The sequence below is a fragment of the Spinacia oleracea genome, chromosome 4 (assembly GCF_020520425.1).
Source record: "Spinacia oleracea cultivar Varoflay chromosome 4, BTI_SOV_V1, whole genome shotgun sequence".
Lineage (NCBI taxonomy): Eukaryota > Viridiplantae > Streptophyta > Magnoliopsida > Caryophyllales > Amaranthaceae > Spinacia > Spinacia oleracea.
Window position 1 is genome coordinate 91454754 of NC_079490.1, and position 23458 is coordinate 91478211.

The 23458-nt window shown below is 36.5% G+C and overlaps 6 protein-coding genes and 1 long non-coding RNA gene across 7 annotated transcripts; 2 read left to right on the forward strand and 5 right to left on the reverse strand.

The window, feature by feature from the left end:
* On the reverse strand, positions 1–690 carry LOC110790536 (uncharacterized). Its single transcript, XM_021995314.1, has one exon. It carries the CDS (start codon positions 688–690, stop codon positions 1–3), a length of 690 nt encoding a protein of 229 aa, XP_021851006.1.
* A 67-nt stretch (positions 691–757) lies between these two features.
* Positions 758–1378, reverse strand: LOC110790537 (uncharacterized). The gene has a single exon (XM_021995315.1). The coding sequence runs from the start codon at positions 1376–1378 to the stop codon at positions 758–760; it is 621 nt and encodes a 206-aa protein (XP_021851007.1).
* Positions 1379–3522: 2144 nt separating this feature from the next.
* On the forward strand, positions 3523–5150 carry LOC110790538 (uncharacterized). The gene is made up of 3 exons (XM_056841969.1): positions 3523–3937; positions 4029–4597; positions 4671–5150. The coding sequence occupies exons 1-3, from the start codon at positions 3523–3525 to the stop codon at positions 5148–5150; spliced, it is 1464 nt and encodes a 487-aa protein (XP_056697947.1).
* Positions 5151–6375: 1225 nt separating this feature from the next.
* Positions 6376–7727, reverse strand: LOC130471703 (14-3-3-like protein; the record flags this gene model as incomplete). The annotated part of the gene is made up of 3 exons (XM_056841970.1): positions 6376–6442; positions 7239–7429; positions 7539–7727. Coding segments are annotated over 3 exons (447 nt in total), but the record flags the coding sequence as incomplete, so codon positions are not given.
* Positions 7728–7902: 175 nt separating this feature from the next.
* Positions 7903–9963, reverse strand: LOC130459974 (uncharacterized). Its single transcript, XR_008919747.1, has 3 exons — positions 9529–9963; positions 8871–8932; positions 7903–8023 (listed from the first exon to the last, which is right to left on the reverse strand). It is a non-coding gene; the product is annotated as an uncharacterized lncRNA (long non-coding RNA).
* A 4804-nt stretch (positions 9964–14767) lies between these two features.
* On the forward strand, positions 14768–16703 carry LOC110790541 (uncharacterized). The gene is made up of 8 exons (XM_021995318.1): positions 14768–14918; positions 15034–15272; positions 15393–15545; positions 15674–15766; positions 15867–15974; positions 16054–16452; positions 16536–16543; positions 16652–16703. The coding sequence occupies exons 1-8, from the start codon at positions 14768–14770 to the stop codon at positions 16701–16703; spliced, it is 1203 nt and encodes a 400-aa protein (XP_021851010.1).
* Positions 16704–18630: 1927 nt separating this feature from the next.
* On the reverse strand, positions 18631–19521 carry LOC110790542 (uncharacterized). Its single transcript, XM_021995319.1, has one exon. The coding sequence runs from the start codon at positions 19519–19521 to the stop codon at positions 18631–18633; it is 891 nt and encodes a 296-aa protein (XP_021851011.1).
* Positions 19522–23458: the final 3937 nt, after the last annotated feature.

Below are 23458 nucleotides of genomic sequence, written 5' to 3' on the forward strand. Positions count from 1 at the left end.
TTACAAACTATGGAACCAATCAAGGTCCCTGGAACTAGTTTTGCTGTTTAACAAGTTCATCACCCTACCCTTCACTTCTGCTTGAATGGTTTTGACTATTGACTGCACAATAGGGATATGCAAGGACCAAATAGCAGCATTCCTTGCCCTCCAAATGTTGTAAACTAGACTAGCCACTGCAGTGATAATGATAAATCTCCTATACTTGCTCCTGCTATACTTCTGAACCCCCATAAGGAGACTGAACACAGTGACCCTGTTGAGCTGAACCCCTAACCAGGAGAACACCAGGAGTTTGCACTGTCTGCTAAGTTCACACTCAAAGAACAGGTGCTCCACCTTTTCAACCTGAGCACCACAGATGGGACAACTGTCACCTGTGCTGATTCCCACCTTGAACAATCTGTCTTTTGTTTTTAATCTATCCAGCATAGCAAGCCACATAATGAATCTATGTTTTGGGATAGTCAACCTGTTCCAGACATACTTTTGCCAAGGAACCTTAGTTCCCAAACATCTTAGCTGTGTGTATGTCCCTTTTATAGAATATTTGGCACTCTGAAGCCACTGGTAACCAATCTGGTCACTGAAATAATTTTTCACCTTGCAAACAAACTTTACCACCCAACTAGCAGCAGTAGGGATAGTAAACTGATCCCAGGAGATCGAGATCTTTGACATACACAGCATGGATCCATTTGACCCACAGGTTGTCTTGCTTTTGAGCAATATCCCAGGGTTGTTTACCTACTACAGCTTAATTCCAGAGGAGCAAGTTCCTAAAACCTAACCCACCATGTGTTTTGGGCTGACACAACTGATCCCATGCTACAGAATCGGGTTTAGCACAGTCAAAGGTGCCAAACCACAGAAAAGCTCTGCAAATGGCATTGATTCTCTTGAGGACAGCTTTGGGGAAAAGGAACATTTGTGACCAGTAGACACAGATGCTTATCAAAACAGAATTGATGAGTTGAGCTCTTCCAGCAAAAGATAGATGTTTAGAACTCCATAATTTAATCCTAGTTGTCATCTTGTCTACCATTTGATCACAGTCACTAGCCTTGAGCTTGCAAGAGCTAACAGAAACACCCAAGTATCTGAAAGGAAGCAAACCATGTTTGAAACCTGTCAAAGTGGTGATCTCAGCCACCTTTTGATCGTTCATGCCACAACAGTAGATGGAAGACTTAGCAGAGTTAACAGCAAGACCAGTGGTCTTAGAAAATAAGAGAAACCCATCCATCATCAGATGCACCACTTCCTTATCCCCTTTGCAAAACATGAGTAAATCATCAGCAAAACACAGGTGATTTACCTTTAATGTTCTGCATCTAGAGTGAAACTTGAACCTTGGGTGATCACCAACAATCTTCATTGATCTGGAAAAATATTCCATGCAAAGAGTGAACACTACTACATTTTTGTTCAGATGCAACGGTCAAGAAAAGGCTAATGCGACACCTTATCGAGAACCGTTGCAATAGAGAGGGCTAATGCGACGGTATCTTGTATAATATTTTAGAAACCCGGGCTAATGCGACGGTGTCTCTAAGCCGTTGTAATAGAGGGTCAAATGCGACGACATATTAGGCTAATGCAACGGGTGTACCAATTAATATTTCCCGCCTACTATTACATTATTCCCTCCCATTATTTTCACAAATTTTCAAAACCAACCCACTGGAATTAAAAAAAAAAGAGAAAAGTAAAAAAAAAACACACGCAAACGTACACGTACTGCACTTTCCTTTCCTTTCCAATTATCCTGGAGAGAGAAAATAGGTAGAGTTTCTTTACGTAGTTAGGGTTTCATCAAAACTTTGGCCAAGTTTAACAATTTTGGTCTGCGATTCACAATCAGGCTCGACCTTAATTCGAAATTCTTGCAACTGGCTGCGAAATTCTCTGCGAAATTGGAACGCGAAATCATTTGCGAAATTCCCTCTCACGCCGGTGCTTGAAATAGTGTGTTAATCGAGTTGGAGGTTGAATTGGGGTTTTGCATTCGAACAAGTTAGGAGTAGAAATTCACGGTATGTAATCAACTCACAATTCAGGTTTGTGTATTAAATTTTGGATAGTTTTGTGTTGGTTTGACATTTGTTCTGTTTTCCCCCTTTTCTAGTAAGCATAATTACACGCTTTTTAAATTTCTTCATAGTTGATTATTGTAAGATATTCTGTAAATTTGTGTATCTGATTTAGTTTTACTGAACTTTTCGTAAGATGAAATTTTGCTTTCAGCAAGTCAAATATATAAGGAACAGACATTTCACGGCGTCTAGAGTCTCTCTGATGTGTGACTTGAATCTAAAAGTTCTTTGTATCAGCAACGAAATTTAAAATTGGATTATTCATGTCATACGGAGTGAGATATCCAGATGAGTTGGATTAGAAAATAGACATAGGGGTTTCCCACTCAAAATGTTTACGGCAAATGTAATATGAAAGATGTTAGAAGGGGTGCAGCATGAACTTGGTATTATCAGAATGTTATATAATATACGAAGTATGAACTATGTTATGTGCTTTAGATGCAGAGAACAGATGCTTTAGATGCAGAAAGATTGCACAAATAATGGATACAATAGTGAAAGGGATTATATTCCAAGTCCCAAACAGGATCTAAAGCAAATTTGGTGATGATATATATTGTAATTTAGTGTAATTTGCCATAGCTTTGTTTCTGATTGATGTTTTCCACAGTAGAATTAAGATAGCTACTTTTTGCCCCTTTCTTTTGGAAATGGATTAGAGGTATTTGTTGCTTTTGTGTTTTTGTTTTTTCTTGTCCCTTATTTCTGATGAATTTAGACTTTGAAGAGGGGACGCCCTGATTGTGCACACGTAGTGTCTTTGGAGGGTGGTAAACCATAAACAACTATTCCCATGCAATTGAAATCAATTATGTCTTGCTGCATATTTATGTCTAGAAACTTCCTATTATTAGTTTCGTGATCAATTAATTCGGTTACTTATCCTTTTGAATGTAAGTAGTAACTGTTTATTTGGAAATATGCAGTGTGAATAGCTGTAGAAGTTTCCAACTGTTGCGTGTAATTCTGAAATCATCAGACTCATCTTAGGATGCTGCTTATAAGAGAGCTTAATAATTAATCTAACACATAATAGACCTCATTGATCTGTTTCTTTGCTGCTCAAATAATAATATAAGTCGACCAGTTTGCTCGTGTTCCTTGAAATTGACTTGTTAGAGTTGAGAGTTGTTATAATATAAGTTGTTACTTTCTACATTAAATATTTGGTTTTTGTTTGACTGGCCAAAAAATTTAAGTTGAAGAGATAGAAATCTTAGCATACGCTGGGAAATGGTGAACACCTCTATTATTTTCTTTAACGTTAATGAAATAAGATAGGTGTATTATATAGTTATACGAAGTTAGGTAGCTAATTTATCTATCTATTCTTTTCTTTAATTGAATTTGATTGGTGGTTACCATAATTCTTTTTCTTGTGGTTTTTATTAGAGTTAACACACTTAATTATTACCTTGCGGAAATGGATAATGGAAATAAAGAATGGTGGATGGCTGCCAAATGGAGTGAAGAGTATGAACGAGGAATAAACGAATATATTAAAAGGGCCTTTTCTACCAAGTCTGAAGGAAACCAATTTTGTTGTCCATGTGGTAGTTGTCATTATCGTTATTGGTGTGATGAAAAAGTTGTGAGATATCACCTAGTTTGCAATGGTTTTGTGCCAAGAGCGGACAAGTTGTCAGAATTAGGGATGCACTTTGAAAGAGAAATACCTACTTTGGATGCTGATGAACGGTCGAACCAAGATGATTTGGATGATGATCTAGTAGGGTTGTTACATGATGCACATGATGCTTTTAGAGAGGGGCCGAATGATGAGGCAAAAAAGTTTTTCCAGTTACTTGAAGGAGGCCAGGAGGAATTGTATCCCGGGTGCAAGACGCATTCAAAACTTTCCTTTATGATCAGACTATTAATCAAAGTGTGATCAAGAGTTGACCAATGGTGCGTATGCTGATATTGCAGACCTTGTAAGGGAGGCGTTTCCTGATGCCAAATTGCCTAAGTCTTTTAATGAAGCGAAGAGTGCTTTAAAGGTGTTGGGGTTGAATTATACTAAGATAGATGCATGCCCCAATGATTGCATGCTTTACTGGGAAGAGAATGCAAATGCCACAAGTTGCCATGTTTGTGATATGCCAAGATGGAAGTCGAATGATACAGAGAACGACACACCACTTGAAAATGGAAAAATCCATAGGATTCCCAAAAAGATCCTTAGGTACTTTCCAATAAAAAGAAGGTTGCAAAGGCTTTTTATGTGCCAAGAGACTGCAAGCTACATGACATGGCATACTAGTGGGCGAGAAAATGATCATCTTTTACAACATCAAGTAGACGGAAAAGCTTGGAAGGAGTTTGATTCTTTGTATCCAAACTTTGCTGAGGATCCGCGCAATGTCAAGTTGGGGCTAGCTACTGATGGATTTAGCCCATTCAATTCAATGAGCATTGCACATAGTACATGGCCAGTTATATTGATCAATTATAACTTGCCTCCATGCATGGATGATTATGAAGCCAGAGTTTTTGATGTTAGCTTTACTTATCCCTGGTCCTTCTTCCCCCGGTAATGATATTGACATTTATTTGCTGCCACTAATAAAGGATCTAAAGGAATTGTTGGAGTTTGGGTTGGAAACTTACGATTCTTCAAGCAATCAAAGGTTTGACATGCGTGCAGCTTTGATGACTACTGTTAGTGATTTTCCAGCTTATGCAATGTTGTCCGGGTGGAGCACAAAAGGATATTTTGCATGCCCTGATTGTCATTATGACACTGATTTGGAGAGATTGCCTTGTAGCAACAAGAATTGTTATAGGGCAACTCGTAGATTTCTTGATCCAGGTCACCCTTGGCGTTATAATAAGAGGAATTTTGACGGAGTGATTGAGGAAAGAAGTGAGCCTATTCCTTTGAAAGGAACCGATGTTGAGTATGTGTTGCGTGATTTTCCAAATGAATTTGGAAAAAACCAAAAGAAAAGGAAGGGTGATGAGGATGATCCAATTCCATGGAGAAAGATGTCCATACTTTTTCAGTTGCCATATGGAAGCATTGTTCGAATCTCCATAATCTCGACGTAATGCATATTGAGAAAAATGTGTTTGATAATGTTCTTGGGACATTATTAGACATACATGGGAAGACTAGAGATCATGAAAGTGCTCGTCGAGATTTGGTAAAAATGAAAATCATGCCGGAGCTTCAACCAAAATTGGTAGATGGTAGAGAAGTATTCCCAAGATCTCGCTTCTGGATGTCATTGGAACAAAAACGCAAGTTCTGCCGAGTCATAAAAAATGCGAAGTTACCACAAGGCTATGCTTCTAATATTTCTCGATGTGTGCAAGTCGAAGATCGGAAAATCACAGGCTACAAGAGCCATGATGCTCATTTTATGATGAATTACTTGCTCCCTATTGCCGTGAAAACAACATTACCCAAAGATGTTGCTACACCGTTAATAAGACTTTGTGGTTTCTTCAAAGGCATATGGAGTAAAACTATTGATCCTCGACATCTCGACAAACTCCATTCTGAGATAGTTGAAGCACTTTGCATGCTTGAGCGGATTTTTCCACCAGCCTTTTTTGACATAATGGTGCATTTACCTGTACATTTGGTGAAGCAAATTAAGCTGGGTGGACCTGTTAGTTCAAATTGTATGTATGGAATTGAGAGGTATCTTCATGAGTTAAAGTTGGATGTTCGAAACAAGGGTCGTCCAGAAGGCTCAATGGCAGAAGGTTACCAAGCTAAAGAATGTATTGCTTTCATTGCTAGACACACTAGTAGAAAAACATTCATTTGAGGCGTCACTTTTATATTCATTTGCGGCGTTTTTGGCGTAGCAGCAATTAGAGTGGCAGCAAATGAATAGGATTGATTTGCGGCGTTAAAAAACGCCTCTAATTAATGATTCATTTGCGGCGTATACGTAGAAAAACGCCTCAAATTAATAGTATTGTTAGGCGGCGTTTTGTACCTAAACGCCTCAAACTTTGTAAAATTTCAGGAGTTAAAACGCCGTGAATAATGTGTAATTTTGTTTTATAAAATAATTTATTTTCTATATTCAATAAGCCAAAAAATGTAGAACCTGTACTCACGCCACATTTATACAATGTCCAAAAGTATCATCAACCACCAATAACTTCCAATAAACTTTGATTTTTACATATAATACCACCATCATATGTTTACAAAAATAAACCAACTAAATAGTTTCAAGTCGATAATAAATATATCTTTCAAGTCGATAATTCAAAATCTTATGCTAAAAATACAGAGCACAATTCTCCATCTTTATCACTGTTGTTCGCTTGATTCACGCTTTCCTTCAGCTTCCTTAATCTCGTCACCACTCTCCTCCTCAGTAGATAGATTTGTGCATGGTCTGTTAAAAAGTGGTGTAATAGTCAACATTGTGATACAAAAACAACAGTACTTCAAAGAGAACCAAATAAAGTGATAGGACAGGTTAACTGCCGTGCCAAACATTCAATAAGCTACCTTGCCATTACTCTGTTTTCCATTTATGAGGCAAATTTTTAGAGGATTCTCAAGCGTAAATAAAATACTTCTACTACAAAGTTTCACAATCACGTGGCATATGGGGGAAAATTGTGCAACTACAATCCCCCCACTGACAGGAGTACAGCACGCTGAGATTTCTCTCTTATGTGACAAAATAGGATAAGATGATCTCATTTCTAAAGCAATACTGCAATAATGTTTGTCTCGCAACGCTGCAAGCCTGTCACTTACTAAGGGACAAATAGGTAGTGGGGTAACACTTCCCTTAAGAGAAGTCATACTACTTTTTATGCCATACTTACTAGGCTGGCAATTTCCATAAGAAGCTAGTGAAAAGAAGAGTACACTGCTATATTTGAAAAGGCGTATAGATGATCCAAAAGCTCAAGGTATGCTATTTAAAGTGCTCAAAGCCTCAGACGATGACTCGGGATATTTTCCACGTGAAACCGAAAACATTTGACAACTTATATAGCAGGGACACATAATCCCAGTATCTTCAGACAAGAAGTTCAATGCCTATTTGGAAGAATATAAATCAGGTTCAAGCAAACCTAAACTGTAACCTAACAATAACTACAAAATGATAAAAGATACTCCTTTAGCATTTTGTAGTTATTGTAAGGTTAAGGTATAGGTTTGTAGTTAATAAGGTTAGGTTAAGGTTAAGGTCTCGCAGAAAGTTAAGGTTTAGTAAAGATACCTGTTTTGTAAGATTGCAGGCACGGTCAGGTGAATTCAAAATCTCATAATAGAACACAGAGAAGTTTAGAGCAAGCCCAAGCCTAATGGAATGAGTAGGGGCCAATTCAGCAAGAGCAATGTCCTTGAACAAAACAAAAAAACTGGAGTCAGCACAACTGAACCACAAGAATACTGTGATAAATGCAGTAGAAAAATATCAATACCAATACATCATGAAATATAAAACCCACCCGAGCAGACTTGTAAGCCAACAGGGTATTCTCAGTAGCCTCCTTATGCTCAACTCTTTTCTTGAACTCAGCAAGGTACCTGTGATAGTCACCCTTCCTGTAAATATGGTATGCCACATCTAAACATAAATTAAGTTTACAAGTCTTGACTCCCTGTATACAACAATCAACAATGACATCAACATCATCCTAATACTCATTAAGTACTGCAGCAACATCAACATTAACATTTTAAAGAGGCAGCAGTGCAGTAACATCAACATTTTAATTTTTAACAAGCAGGCAGCACTGTAGCAGTAGCAGTAGCAGTAGCAGTAGCAGTAGCAGTAGCAGTAGCAGTTTTAATCTATAGTCCAAACAAACAAACGTACATAAGGCAACACCGCAGTAGTAGTAGTTTTAACCTCCTTCACTTTCAACTTGTGGTTTCTTCCCCTGCCTTTTCTTTTTAGCATTTGTTAAATCCTTCACAATTACAGGCTCATCTGAATGACCAGAAAAAAAAACTGAATTATTTCATTACCCTAAACACAACTTATGGCCAGCAACAGAAAAAAAAGCCTAACTCTTAATAACCAGAAAAAAAAACTAAACTATATGCTGATTCTTGTATTGCTAGTTATCATGTGTGTTCCATTTGCTATTTTCTTTTCTTCTTATTTGATCAGGCAGTTTCTCTAGAGCAGATTAGCAATGAGGAATATCAGAACTAAGTATATTAATCAGATAAAGTGCAGTCACTTGTGTACTGTCATTACTAAAACTATATGCTTAATTGCTTATAGTTCCTTTATGAGTGGCTAGATTATTAATCAAATGCTGTTGAAATGGTTAGTATACAAATTGTAAGTGTATACTCTACTACTCTCGCACCAAAAATCCTTCAACCAACAAAACAACATCTAAATTATTTGAGACAAAAACCCCAGAAGTCAACCAAAACAAATTAATAACTTTGCAGCTATGTGGGAAAATTGCAATCAAATAGAGAAAGGAAAAGAAACCATAAAAAAATCCCTTAAAGACGAGGCCATGCTTGACTTAATAATCAGCGTTTAGGCTCGAGTAAGCTATTTATCTCATTTTTTCCTTACCTTGCTAAATACATACACATCAAGCAGACTACATGAGTTGGCAACTTTCCTGCATGACTTGAGATAGTACAATGTTGCATATTTACATTAATTTCCAGGAGCTATAGATTAATTCATATTCAATTATAGATGCAACACTTAAAAAATTCAAAATTCATACAAACACAAATTACATCGCCAATTACAAATTGTAAAGACAACAATCAGGAAATAGGAAATAGAAACTAACAGAACTCACAATTTGTCGGAATAAATCATTCAACACATTACTTAAGTTGCAATTATCCAACCTGGAATCACCTGCAGATACAAAACTACCAAAATCAAGTTCAATAATATATCTCCAATTACAAATTGTAAAGACAACAATAAGGAAATAGAAACTAACAGAACTTACAATTTGTTGGAATAAATCATTCAACACAAATAATATTCAACGGAACCTTCCATTATTGTTAATCATAGAAATGACATTAAGATTTGAGAAAAAAGAATATGTATAAGCAATTTACCAACAAAATCGAAATTGCACCAGCAAAAAACAAAAAATTATGAAAAAATAATCAAACAAAAATAGATGATACCGGCAAGTCGAAATTTGACCTAATTTCAACAGAAATCGAGCAATTTTCCATCATATCTTTAAGCTTACGAACTGAGCAGCAAACGAGTTTAGAAAATTCGACCAGTTTTCGACTAAATTAGGGTTTATTGGATAAATGTGAAGGATTTAGGTTCGATATTTCGGGGAGATCGCAATTTGAATACCTAATTAAGTAAAATCTAAACAAAACAACCCTAACGAAACAAACATGGTGATACCTTGAATGATCCAAGTCGAGAAATAAAAAGAATGCGAGCAAAACATATACGAATATTTAAGATTTCAAGCAAACCTTTGAATTCATGAGACGTTTTGATCCGAATCGTAGAACTCCTACTGGAAGATTCATGAGTCGTCGAAGATAGAGGAGATCTTGAGCTTGACGCCTTTGATTGGGTAGTGGTAGTCTGGTACGGGGACGGTGGACAAAGAAAACGAGGAATCGAAGGGAGTGAAGAGGGTGGCGAAACGGTAGGGAAGAAGAGGGTCTGTGAGATGAAAGAAGGGAGTGAATCAGAAAATTAAAAACCTAGGTTTTGTTTATTTAGCGTATTCGTTTGAGGCGTTTAGAAAGTAACGCCACGGATTAATACTTAATATTGGTTCGAGGCGTTTTCTTTAGAACTAACGCCGCCAATAAATGGTCATTACGCCTAAATGCTAAAACGGGACATTATTTTGAGGCGTATGCAAAAAAACGTCGCAAAGACGTAGCCGCCAATGAATATTTTTCTACTAGTGACATTTAAAACGATCAAACATATCTACACATGATGTCAATGAGTGCACTGTCTCCCAATCATTTTTACCTAAGATAGGACGTCCTATCAAAGGAAAGGGAAGGACCTCAAAGAAAAAGCATTGTGGACATATGATTGATCGAATTACATGGGCACAAGCACATCGTTATGTCTTATTCAATTGTGATTGTGAGGACGTTGAGAGATACATAAAGTAAGATATCAAACCATAACACAAGTTTTTCTATCCTTATGTTTTGCATATATATTATCCAATTGTATATTGTTTGAAATATGTTCTTTTTTTAATCACAGTGAACACAAGACGTGTGTAAGCAGTAAACGAAAGAGGAAATGGAATAGTGCGCAAGACCATAACAAGGATTTTATCGATTGGTTTAGGGAAAAAGTTGAGTTGGAAGTTGAAGAAGGTCAAGAAATTATCTCGGACCATCTCATATGGTTATCTAAAGGACCTTCTTATGTGGCCAAAAAGCATACAGGTTACTTTGTTAATGGATATAGATTTCATACAATGAAGCGTGATGCAAAGTGTGTAACTCAAAATAGTGGATTCACTCTCACAGCAATGACACATAGCTTTGCGAGTTCTAAAGATCAAAATCCTGTTGTGGGAGACGTCAATTATTATGGTTCAATCCAAGACATTGTTGAGATATCTTATCATGGTCATTTTAGTGTTGTCTTATTTAAATGTGTGTGGTTTCACTCGGAAAAAGATGATGATGAGATTATTATGGTTAATACGAATAAGAAAATTTCTGAGAGAGAGCCATTTATCTTAGCATCCCAGGCACATCAAGTATTTTTTGTAGAAAATTTAAATAAGGAGGGGTGGCAGTATGCTGTTCAAGTCCCTCCTAGAGAATTGTCTGATGGTATTGAAATTACTTATTGTTTGTCATCATAGTCTAACTTATTTTTATTTTTTTATTCCTTTCATATATCGTTTTGACCTATATGTACATGCCTTTTCTTTTTGACATTCTTTTTATGGTTTTTCAAATTTGCAGATGAAAGCCAATAAGGCCAACTTTCCTAGTTCACACCATCAGGCTAGAGTTCCAGAATATGAAAGAATGCGGATGGAGAATTTGAAAATGAATGTAGACAGAATGACTGCTAAAGGTGCCGGGTACTTAGCTAAGAAAATACTACAAGAAAAACTTCGAGGTTCGGGTTTTCCAGATGGTAATGGCAATAACATGGTGGAAGAACCAGATGATGAGTCAACATCTGAGTATGATGGAGGCTGTAATGAGGATGAAACTACTAGCAACATGGAAATTGAAGTTTTCACCCGTCATAAAAAAAAAGGTAAAAAATGGAACTACTCTTATTTTACTGTTAGCTTTAGCCATTAACTCCTGTTTGTGTCCTGTTTGTGGCTTAGTGATGACTGATCACTGATGAGTCTGTTTGTTGCGTTGTTTACTTGATGTGCTGCTAGTACAAACATGCCAATCCTTGCTTATCGGTTCTAGCTGACTAAAGGAGATTGTAGTTCGAAGTGTAACGTTGCAGCATCTGGTTGGAATAACTACAGTACAACAGTACTTATCTGAATGTTTAGTTCTCATTGTCTCACTCATTTGTTTTTCATTGCATTTTTTGCAGCATTTTTTAATTGCCATTATTTGTTAGTCTAAAATAAACTGATGAAAAGTGCGATGATGCAAGTAAACTGATTTCACAAGCCACATAAACCTTCTATTACTTGTCGCATCTAGAAGTTTTGTTATTACAAGTTTCGATAGTAATTTTTCTTGAATTTGCAGTTCGCTGTTCTTTAAGGTCTCTAATGAGCATGTGGTGCATAATTTAGATGTTGCTTTAATAGAAAATTTCCAGCACCTATAATTTTCTTTCTCTTTCTTCTGTTCTGTCTTCCACACTCTGCCCAGAGTGTGAGGAGCCTTACCTGTTACATCTTTACACTCGAGGTGATTATATCAGCTCCCATCCCCTTCTATTAGAAGGGGGCAGTGACAATCAGTGGAATTGGGTTTGTTTCTTTGCCATCCCTTAATGTGTTAATGTAATCCGTTCTTTGTCACCTCACAGATGTATTTGATAAATTGTTCATATGATACACATACACACAATTGAGTTATTAACTATTAAGTGAGGGCTAACGTTGTTAAGTAACATGCTATGCGCATGCTCACAGGCTGTATGTGAATTTATGATACACCAAGTTCCAATTGAGTTCATCTATTAACCTGTTTTTCATTTTTGATTTATGGTTCTTTTTTAATATCAATCTGGGTGAAAATTTGGATTTCTTAGGCTTAAACTTGTTTTTTATTAGCTATTAAAAGTTGAATTTGTTTAATTACTGATGAATTACAGATTTGAGGTCTAAATTCAAATTAAGAAATTACTGGTAGAATTTGAAATTAGTGTGTTTAGCTGCTTGGTTTGTAAATCTTGTTCTTCATTGTTACTGAAACTGACAGACTTTTTTAATTTATTCCCTGGTGTGGCATTTTAATTTTCCGAAATTTATGACTATAAAGAACGAAATTAGTTAATGTGATTCTCTGATTTCTATTGAACTTGGCGTTATAATATTATCTTGTTTTTCAACTTTTGTTCTGGTTGATTGAGCAATTTGGCATCAACGAAACAGTTCTAGATGAATTTGTAAGGTTTGTGTTTAAGCAATAACCTTCCTGAGCTTCAGAGCTCATATTAGTGTAGAAGTATATAACTGGATATCCTGTTTGCGCTTGTGCATGAGGTGTGTGCCGATATTCTTATGGTTCACTACACAAAATAGGAAAATCCATTACAGTCTGGATTATAGATTTATAGTAGCCTCGTGGGAAAAAGGAAATGTGCTCATAAGTTTTTGGGTTTTTTTCTATTAAATGTTAACCAAAACTTGTCACTTTGCTGCTGCTGCTGCTTGTTATTGGTTTAGATTTGTCTGTCAATTATAGTTACACCTTTGGTCATTTAAACTCCACTTATGCATGACATCCATCTCTTTGCCTTATTGTTAACTACCTTGTATAATAAGTTGAGAGTTGCATTTGGTAGTCACTGTCTACTGTCTAGGGTAAATGACATGAAGCCTTTACTTCCACAAGGATAGATACAGGTGTGATCTTGCCATCGGTAAATGACAGAAGCTCATCTAAATATTATTTGTTAAATTAGGATGGCCTCTGGCCTTGCTTGCACCCTTTCGTGCTGGTCATGCTTTTTTCCTTTTGTATATGCGATGGCTCTATCCCATGCCTAGATATAACTTCACTTAATTTGGTATCCATGACATTTATAATCCTTGAGTTTGCAGTTAGCACATAATAATTGATTTGTGTTTGTCAGACGATTGTGAAGGTTGCCTATATAAGGTCTACATGATATTTGATGTGAAGAATGGGGATATTAGGTACAATGTGGTGCTCCTTGACATTCTTATTTGGCACAAATTGAAGGTTGTTACAATTTTCATGCCTAGATACAACTTACTGTTATTATTGTAAATGCGGTATTTATTCCTTGAGTTAGCAGTTAATCCGTACCACACACTAATCGACCTGGAGCTGTTAGTCAGATAGGTGGTTTCAAAGATTGTTGTGTTTTTTTTTAGGCCTACCATTGATATTAGACTATGAACTAGTAGATTTTTTAGATATTAAATCCAAATTTGTGTACTATGTGATGGAAAGGGAATGAGAGATTAGATATCATCTGTCTATATTATGTGGAATAAACCCTTTGATGTCAAGGGGGAGATGAAGCTGCGTTATTAAATTACTTGATTCCAGTACACATCAAACAGTCCCTGTGAGGAGTCCATGGATTCAGAAATATGTTTTGGCAGAGGATGCTCGTTTGATTAACAACAGAATCATTGGGTGGCTGTTAGAAACCATAGAGGATTCTTGAATTGGTATGTGAATTTGAACATTCAATATAGCAAGGGAAGTGGAGATTTTTCACTGGTGTTAGACTGTTAGATGGCGTTGGCTAGATAATGGTCAAATCATCAAGTTGGATGGTTCTTCGGCTACCAGAATTAATTTTCTTAACCCGAGATAGAGTTGAATATGCATGTAATGTAGAACAAATTAACCATAGCATTGAAAGAGATTCATGATAGTACAACTACAATTAGTAGTATCACAAGCATTGAATCCTGATGTATTTCATTTTCCGCATTACTCTATTGTCTGCATTACCTTTATGGCAAGTTCAGACTTGATCACACAAATCTACACATGTGATTTAGCTCGCATTCTATCTTGTGGTAATGTACCCTTTTGTGAATTTTGGAGCTCAAAACTCTGCATAATATTCTTATTTTGAATTTCAGAAAGAAAATTATCAACTAAATACAGTGATAATATCTGATATTGGACATAAGGTTACTGCTTATTCCTTTAGGTAGTAATACTTTATTTGCCAAAAAAAATGCTAACTTGAGATGGATGCTGACTGTTGTATACCTGATCTTTATACTACAGGTTGTGGCTCAGTCCCCGACTATGGGTGATTTTGTGAAGAATAATAATCCCAAACAGAAGCATCATCAGGTTAAGCAAGGTCGTGATAATAACTCAACTAGCTCTGTTCAGAAGGTTCAAGAACAATGTAGTCACAAGAAGAACCAACCTTTCAACAATACAAGCTCTGAGAAAGAGCAAGAGCAGCTTGATATTGTTAAGAAAAGGAAGCAAAAACAGAAGTCATATTGTTCTGCAGGTTCCATGACAAGGTATCTTGATTTTCGAAAAAAAGCAATTAGAAAACAATGAAATGGTTGCAGCCGGTAATCCAATTCTGAATACTGAAACATCACAAATAAGAGACGAAAATGATGATGATGTACAACTGAATAATAATGATGCTGGATATAGCCTTGGGTTTGATTTAGAATTGGAGACAATAGCTGAAAACGAAAAGGAAGGTATGAGTTATCATTTACATTTGTGAAGTCAGTTATAATTTATGAGTCAATTAGTAAACCTGTAACTTATTAGCATACTGAATATATACTTGAATTAATATTTGAACTGAAACAGCTCCTAAGAAGAAGCATCGAGGGCCAACAAAGCTTACACAAGTTCATGCGCGTACAAGAGAAGAACGCCAATATATTATTCTGAACTCATTTGGCCAACCAGTAGGACCTACAAAGGAAATTGTTGAAGAGTTTAAGTTCTTCCTCGGAACTTTGGGGAAGGATTCTGAGCTTGCGCCACTCAATAATGTCAATTTTCGAGATCTGCCCACACATGACAAAATATGGGATTATGTTTTGGTATGTTGTATTACTGTTGTTTTGCACAAGTTTGGTAGTGATATTCATTGATATTTCTTGAAATATTATGACCTTTGTGGCTTCGTATATTACTAATGGTCACTTCAATGAGTGGTATAGGAAAAATATATAGTTCCTGAAGCCGGAAGAAAATATGCAATGGAGGCTGTCAATACAAGTTGGCGTAGTTATAAATGTAGATTTAAGAAGAATCATTTCTATGCATATGCCACTGATGAGTTAAGATGGAAGAATAAACCAGACACTATTTCAGTACCTCATTTTCAAGACCTCTTGAATTACTAGAAATGTGAAAAAGTTGAGGTATTTAATGAAATTTCCTTATATGTTCATGTAAGAATGGGTCTTAGTAGTTGTAACTTATTGTTTTTATCTCATAGGAAGAAAGTAAGACCAACAGAGAAAATCATTTGTTGTTAAATGATATGCACACGATGGGCCGTAAGGGGTTTGCAATTTTACGTCATGAATTGGTAACAACTTATTCTCATTTCTAGTAAATTTCTTATATTTTGGTGCTGCATATTAGAGGTTACTTATATATGTTATTGTGCTTTTTAATAGCAATAGCAGGATCCGGATAAGCAAGAACCTTCTCAAGCAAAGGTCTACAAAGAATCAAGGAAAAGAGTTCCAGGGAGAACATACCTTACCAACCCTGAGAAAACCAAAGAGAATATTGTAAGTTAACAAGTTGCAATTACATATTTGCATTGTTTTGATAATATAGTAAGAGAATGACTTAAATTTCCATAAATAGGCAAAACTAGATGCTTTAGAGTCCACCCAAGACGGAGAAGAAGGGAGAAACTCCAAAGACCTTATCTCTGAAGTGATACAAGGTCCCAAAAGCAAAAGCAAAAGCCGTGTACCACTTTACGGAAAAGGTGTGACAAAGAGTGACTTGAAGAAAAAGGAAAAAAAATCAGGATTCTTGATTCCGGAAGAGTTCTTGCAGAGTATGAAAACAGAGTTGGTGCAGCAACTTGCACCCCACGTTGTGTCTATGATTGTATCTCAAATTCAAGAAGCTAATCCCGAGATTAATATAGTTATTCCTGATTTTGTGACACCATCAATTCAAAAGGATGCATCTAGTGCGCCGCATGTCAGTGAGCGAAATGGACAGTCTGATGGGACAAGCAGGACAATTAACCAGGTAAAGTATTTGTTTTTGCATTATAATATGTTGCATTGTCTCATTATTTTATTGAAATTCTGTTGTGGTGTTTGGTTGTATAGTTGGACAGGTTCGTTCAGTTTTCGGTAGGTTGGCAGAACCTTTCATCTTAACAGATGCAACTTTTTTCATGGAATTCCTGCTAATTCATTCTCATGACTGAAATGTTTGTTCATAGTCTCCTTGTGTATTTGATGGCAACTCTTCTAGGGCAGCTTTGTGAATCATAGTCTCCTTGTGTATTTGGTCTGTCTATCTCAGCTACTAGACCTGCTGAATTTCAATTATCCTTGTTGAATTAGAGAAAGGCTTAAATTTGCTGAATTTCAATTATCTTTAAACCTTCTGCTCCCTACTGACTTCAGACGTAGTGCCTGCACTACCGCCAATCAGCCACTTTCCATCACAACTCACTGCATTCCTTCGCAATCAGATTCTATTAACTAATTGCCACTAGTCAAAATCAATGTTGCTCGTTATGAGAGACATCAAAACTGATTAGATTTTTATGCAATCTCTGGGCTTTTGGTCTGTGTAAGCATGCTTTAAGATTCTCATAATCACCTGTTCACCTTATCTTCCCCAAGTTCTTAGAGAATGCACCATCACATGCAGGGACAAATGTACAGTGCCCTCCAAAAGTCCAAATATGAGCTTTCACTTTCACTTTATTTCTCTAAGACACATTGATTCTTTACTGACTAGTAAGATAGTAAGACTTTACATTTCACTAGCTATATAACTGTTGGTTTCTTGTCATCACGTTCAACAGCTTATGGTTTGATCTCGGTAAAACCAAGAGACCTGACATTGCGTGGAATTGGATTTCAGTGAAGTAAGTTTAGGGTCTGCATCTCATATAATTGTTTGCTATATATATATATATATATATATATATATATATATATATATATATATATATATATATATATATATATATATATATTGTCTACATTTCTACCTTATTTATTGGGTTTTGCCAATAAATATATATTTTTTGCTGGACATATATATATTATCTACATTTCTGACAATCATCATCTCATAGAATGGTATTGCCAATATATATCATCTCATAGAATCGTTTGCTGCACAGATTCATCATCTCATCTCATAGTAAGTTTAGGGTCTGAAATTTCATGCTTTATTTGAATAAATATGAAGTTTATTAAATTATTTAATTTATCGTGTTTTAGCTAGTGCACCATCTCTAACTTGTGCCCATTCGTGATTTAAACTTGCAGGAGCATGGTGAGCTAAATGGAGAAGAAATGTAGATCTAGAAATGACACAGTGGAGACTCTTGTTTGTTTTTGAGTCATTTTGTGATTTCTAGTAATGTACATTGAATTTGTTTATGTGGATTTTAATTTTATGCATTTTGTCATTAAATACACTAAATTAATTATTAGTGAACAATTATTTTGTAATGCATGTGTCCTATGGGCACTAATATTGTAATATTACTCTTTAAGTCAATGAAAATCTTTTATTATTGACATCCTTTCTTAATTTTGAATAATTTTAATTATTTTTTATTATTATGAATAAATGAACCCGTTGCATTAGGTGCTCAACAGATCGATTTATTTTGACAATAAATTACCGTTGCATTAGGCTAAAACGTGTCGCATTATTTCTTTAAGCCATTGTAGATACCCGTCACATTAGCTAAAATAACCGTCGCATTAGCGAAAACAAACCGTCGCATTAGCTAAAACAAACCGTCGCATTAGCTTAAATTTCCGTCGCATTAGCTAAAGAACTAATGCGACACCCATCTAATGACCGTCGCATTAGATGTTTATCTAATGCGACGGTATTAATTTTACCGTTGCATTAGGTCACTGATCGTCGCATTAGACCTAATGCAACGCCACCGGATGTAAGGGTCATTTGTCGTCGCATTAGGTCTAACGCGACGGATTTTGATGTCTAATGTAACGTTTTTAGGCGTTGCATCTGATAAGAAATGTAGTAGTGGAACAACAAGGGGGAGAGGGGATCACCTTGTCTCAGTCCTCTCTTTGGGTGAATAAACTTAGAAGGCACCCCATTGATCATAATGGAGTACTGAGTAGTGGTTAGACAGGTCATGATGAGATTAATGAAAGTAGTAGGGAACCCTAGATACTGCATGGCTTCATGAATGAAATCTCATTCCACTGTGTCATAAGCTTTTTGGAGATCAAGCTTCAAAAAGCAATTGGGTTGCACTTGACTTTTTATGTACATCTTAATAATGTCATGGCAGATGAGTACATTATGGAGAATGGACCTCCCAGCCACAAAAGCTCTCTGATTCTGGGAAATGATATCAGGCAACACAGCTCCTAACCTTTCACACAATAACTTAGAAATGCATTTGTACAACACAGAACAACAGGCAATAGGTCTGAAATCCCCTACTGTGGCAGGTACACTCACCTTTGGCACCAGTGTGATAGAAGTTACATTTATTTCCTTTAACATCTTGCCTGTTCTGAAGAATTCAGCAACTGCAGCATGAACATCATGCTTGATAGTATCCCAAGCAGCTTTGAAAAAATGGCTATTATAACCATCCAGTTCAAGAGCTTTGTTACTAGGAATAGCATCCAGCACTCTTTTGACATCATCCACACTAAAGTCATAGTGTAGCAAAGTTCTATGCTCATCAGTTAACCTGGCCCCGCTATCCATGATGATAGGATCAATACTGGTTCTGTTAGTCATTTGAGAGCAGAAAAGAGAATTGTAGAAATAAAGGAAAGCATCCTGAACCTTATCTGGAGTGGTAACCCATGCACCATTAGCATTCTGGATAGAGTGGATAGCATTGTGCTTCCTTCTCTGTTTGATGCTTTGATGAAACAATTTAGAGTTTTCATCCCCTTTCTCCAGCCAATGAACCTTGGCTGTCTGGTGTAGGAAAGAAAGGAAGTTGTCATTAGCCATTCTATAAGTCTCAGTAGAGCTTTTTTCTTTTGAAATGAGGGTAATATTAGTGGGGTCTGAGTGTAGCTTGTTCTGCACCTCCAAAAGCTCCTTGTGTCTGGCAATTTTCATTATTTCAACATCATTGTACCCTTTTTTGTTCAATTATTTGAGGTCAATCTTTATCCACTTAAGCTTCTGCACAACTCTGAACATACAGCAACCATAAACAAACTTCTGCCAATGATTCTCAACAATAGGCATAAAATCAGCTGAAGAAATCCACATGTTATAGAATCTGAATGACTTTTTCTGAGTATTGTGAACTGTAGTATGCAAAATCATTGGTCTATGATCATAAGTTCCTTCAGGAAGAAACATTGCCTCTGCAGCAGGGTAGTTATCATCCCACTTGGAGTTAGACAACACTCTATCAATTCTAGTATACACCCTTGCTCCCCATCTTGCTTGTTGTTCCAAGTGAAGTGTCTATCAACTGTCTTGACCTCAATAAGCTGACACAGGTCCATACAATGTTTCATAGGCCAAATGTCATTAAGTCTGACAGGAGAGCCAATTCTATCATCCATGTTCGCATTGCATCTCAGCAGGAGTGTTCAACCCATACACAAAGGAGCAAAAGAATCCAGAACCTGTATTCCTAGCAGTAATGAAACAATGAATGATCTGGCTTAACATGGAGATGATGTTCACTGTGAATAGGGAAGGGTCCCAGGCCAGAACAATCCTACCATTACTGTGACAATGGAGGTTAGAAGTGAAGCACCAATTAGGACAAACAGAAACGTATAAGTTGGCCATCTTGGAAGCCTTCACCCTTGTTTCCAGGAGACTAAATAGACCAACATTGTGAGACTGAATCATCTGTCTCACTTCTTTTTACTTATCTTGTCTATTTAGACCCCTTACATTCCAGCAGAGGATTTTATCCATTAGGCATAGGGGCTGTCACACCCCTGCCTAATGATGGAACACCAATTAACACACCCCCTTTCTCCTCCTCTACATTTTCCCTTTCACACTCAGACTCAGACAAAACTTGAAAAGAGTTAGCAGTGATCACTGGTCTAAGTTGCTGACCAACTACTTTGCTGAACTTAGTTGCTTGAGTGAATCCATTAGGTTTCTGAACCTCCACAGTAGCCACTTGTGAGGGGGTCGAAAAAGCACGAGGCTAATGCGTGACCTTGTCCCTCGTGGGTGTGACGTTTCTTTTTGTCAAATCAAGTGTAATTGGATTTCCTGTGAGTTTACACCCAATTGACTAGTAATATAGGAGTCGCCATTCAGTTTTTAATGACAATGAGAAAAACTGACAAAACCCGGTTATCGTGACATAAAGGGAGTGCAATTATGTTTGACCACGACGGCCATAGGTTCCCTTATGATCCCTGGTGTGGGGATCTCTCAACATACACCCGCAAGGTAGAGATTGAGGGTTCGGAGGACTGTAACTACCGAAAGGAGTACTCGTTCTTCGATAACTCCAGAGGCAGGATATCCTTACTAGCTCAGCATAAATAATTGAAGGGACATATGTTAACTATTAAACTAATCTGAGTTGATTTTAGCAATATGCAACATATAGTACTAGATCGAGCGCGATTATCTGATTTAGATTGTATTAAGGGACCTAACATGATAATCCAATTTCCCAAAAATATCATATTTATTAGGAGTGATAGAACAATCAGATTTAGTTAGTTTAACAGTTCATAAAAAGGGCGAGGAAAGCAATTAAATCATAGAAAAGGGACACATTACGACGCACCCTTGAGAGGTGCGTCACGGTTCTCAGAAAACTAACCACTTTGACTTTGTTATTTCTCCTTTTATTTAACGAATCTCAAGGTACGGGACAGGATACGTTCTGTTCGATTTATGGCTCGATTGCGACAGAACGCGTGATCAATTTCGCAGCGTGAGGCTTAGGCTCAGGGGTTGGAGTCAATACTCAGAAATAATAATTGTGTGTTGTTTTTTTCACGTCGAACTTGGGCTATATTTATAGAAAAGAGTTCGTGGAAAGATAGAATTGTAGAGCTCTAGTCCACGAGGAATTAGGAAAGAACACGTCCCAGGTAATTTCAGCGCCCAGGCCTGGGCGCCGAAGATTTCGGCGCCCAGAGCCAGGCGTTGAAAATAGGATCTGGGCTGTTTTCTTAGTCAGATTCGGATTCCTAGAATTCGGAGTGTTTGAGACTTAATCGAGTCTTTTAGTGCGTATTAACCTTGTGACGGAATGCGTCTGGGCCCGTTACGAACTCTAGGCTCGTTAGGATTTTAATTAATACGTGACTCTTATTTTCGAATCATATTAGGAATAAGATTCTCTCGTAATCTCTATCTCATTAGGATTTATGTTGGAGTGCAACACCTAATTCTGACAGGTTTCTATCTTTTATGACTTGCCACTTTTAACAACTACCCATTACGGCTGTTACTATTTTTAGCAGGTTTCCATAAATAGCAGGTTTCTATAAATAGCAGGTTTCGGGTGAAATGAAAAGGGGTGATCGAGATTCGTTATTTTATAGGAGATGCGTTGTCAAGTGGAGATTTATGCTTTTATCATCGAACATTCCCTTTCGGGAATGGGGATAAAAGTAGGTGTCTACACCAGTTGTGCTACAGATTGTGAAACACACCTTCTTTGTGTTGCCATTTTTATTTATATGTATGTTATTATTTAGTTTCATACTTATTTGTTTGTTGAAATTAATAACTGTGTTTGAAGATGAATTTAGAGTATATGCGCAATTTGAATTATACACCCGGGTGCACAGTGCTTATTGTGCTCTATGTTGAACATTTATTGAAAATCTAATGAACATAGAGAATAATTTCAATGTACATGTAATAGTGAAATATTTAAACTAAATGTTATATGGATTTGAACTATATGTTCATTGGCTCTTTGTTCTTTGGGTATGAACAATATGTTCTTTGTATTTGAACTATATGTTCATTTAAAAACAGGGTGCACAATGAGAATTGTGCACACGGGTGCATGAACCATATTTTGGAGAATATGTAAAGGTAAAAAAGTAGGTAAGAGAATTAATGATCTTGGGTCAAGATTGTAGAAGAAAAATGAGAAATTTAAGTAAAAAGTATGTCAAGTTAGTGGAAGGTGAGATGGAAGAAGGAGAAGGATGAGAGAGAAATTATTTTTCACTTGACCGAATGTTATAGCACACACAACCTTGACATGTAGATTGTGTCAAGTGATAATTGACAAGACAATATATATGACTACAATGTTGACAGTGTATAAGGTTCAAAATTTTATTAACTTGATCCGGATCGAATATGTGATCCAAGGTCAAGTTATTAAATAAGGGATGTGGCCATGTGGGGCCAAATTCACGTGCAACTTGCATGGATTACCTATTTTGATTGCTTCCTATACCGCTCACTGCTCCAAATGTGGACATAAGTAACTAGAGCCTGCACCATGCATGCACCAAATTATAGTAATGTGTGCTGCCATGCAACTTCATGGTTTGCATATTATTATTTTTTTAGAAAATTTTGCATGATAATTTTTTTGTTAGAAAATTTTACATGATAATTTAATTTCATATTTATATGTTTGTAAAATTAATAATTGTATTTGAAGATGAATTTGAAATGGGGTATATGTAAAAGTAAAAAGTAGGTATGAGAAATTAATGACCTTGAGTCAAGATTGTAGAAGGAAAATGATAGATTAAGTAAGAGGTATGTCAAGTTAGTGGAAAATGAGGTGGAAAAAGAATAAGGATTTGAGATAAATTATTTTTCATTTGACCGAAGGTCAAAGATGCACATGGTCTACAATAAACAGCTAAACGACTGCATTTTGTGCATAAACTACAATGTTAGATGCGAGGTGTCACATATGTTATATACTTCATACTAGATTAAGTATCGTGTATGTACTGATATTTTAAAATTATTTGATATTTTTTTATAAAATATATGTTGTGTGGGGTTTTTCCGGATGCTGAGGTGGAAACTTCCATTGAGTTTTCTGGTACACGACGGCCCGATCTTCTAGATAACC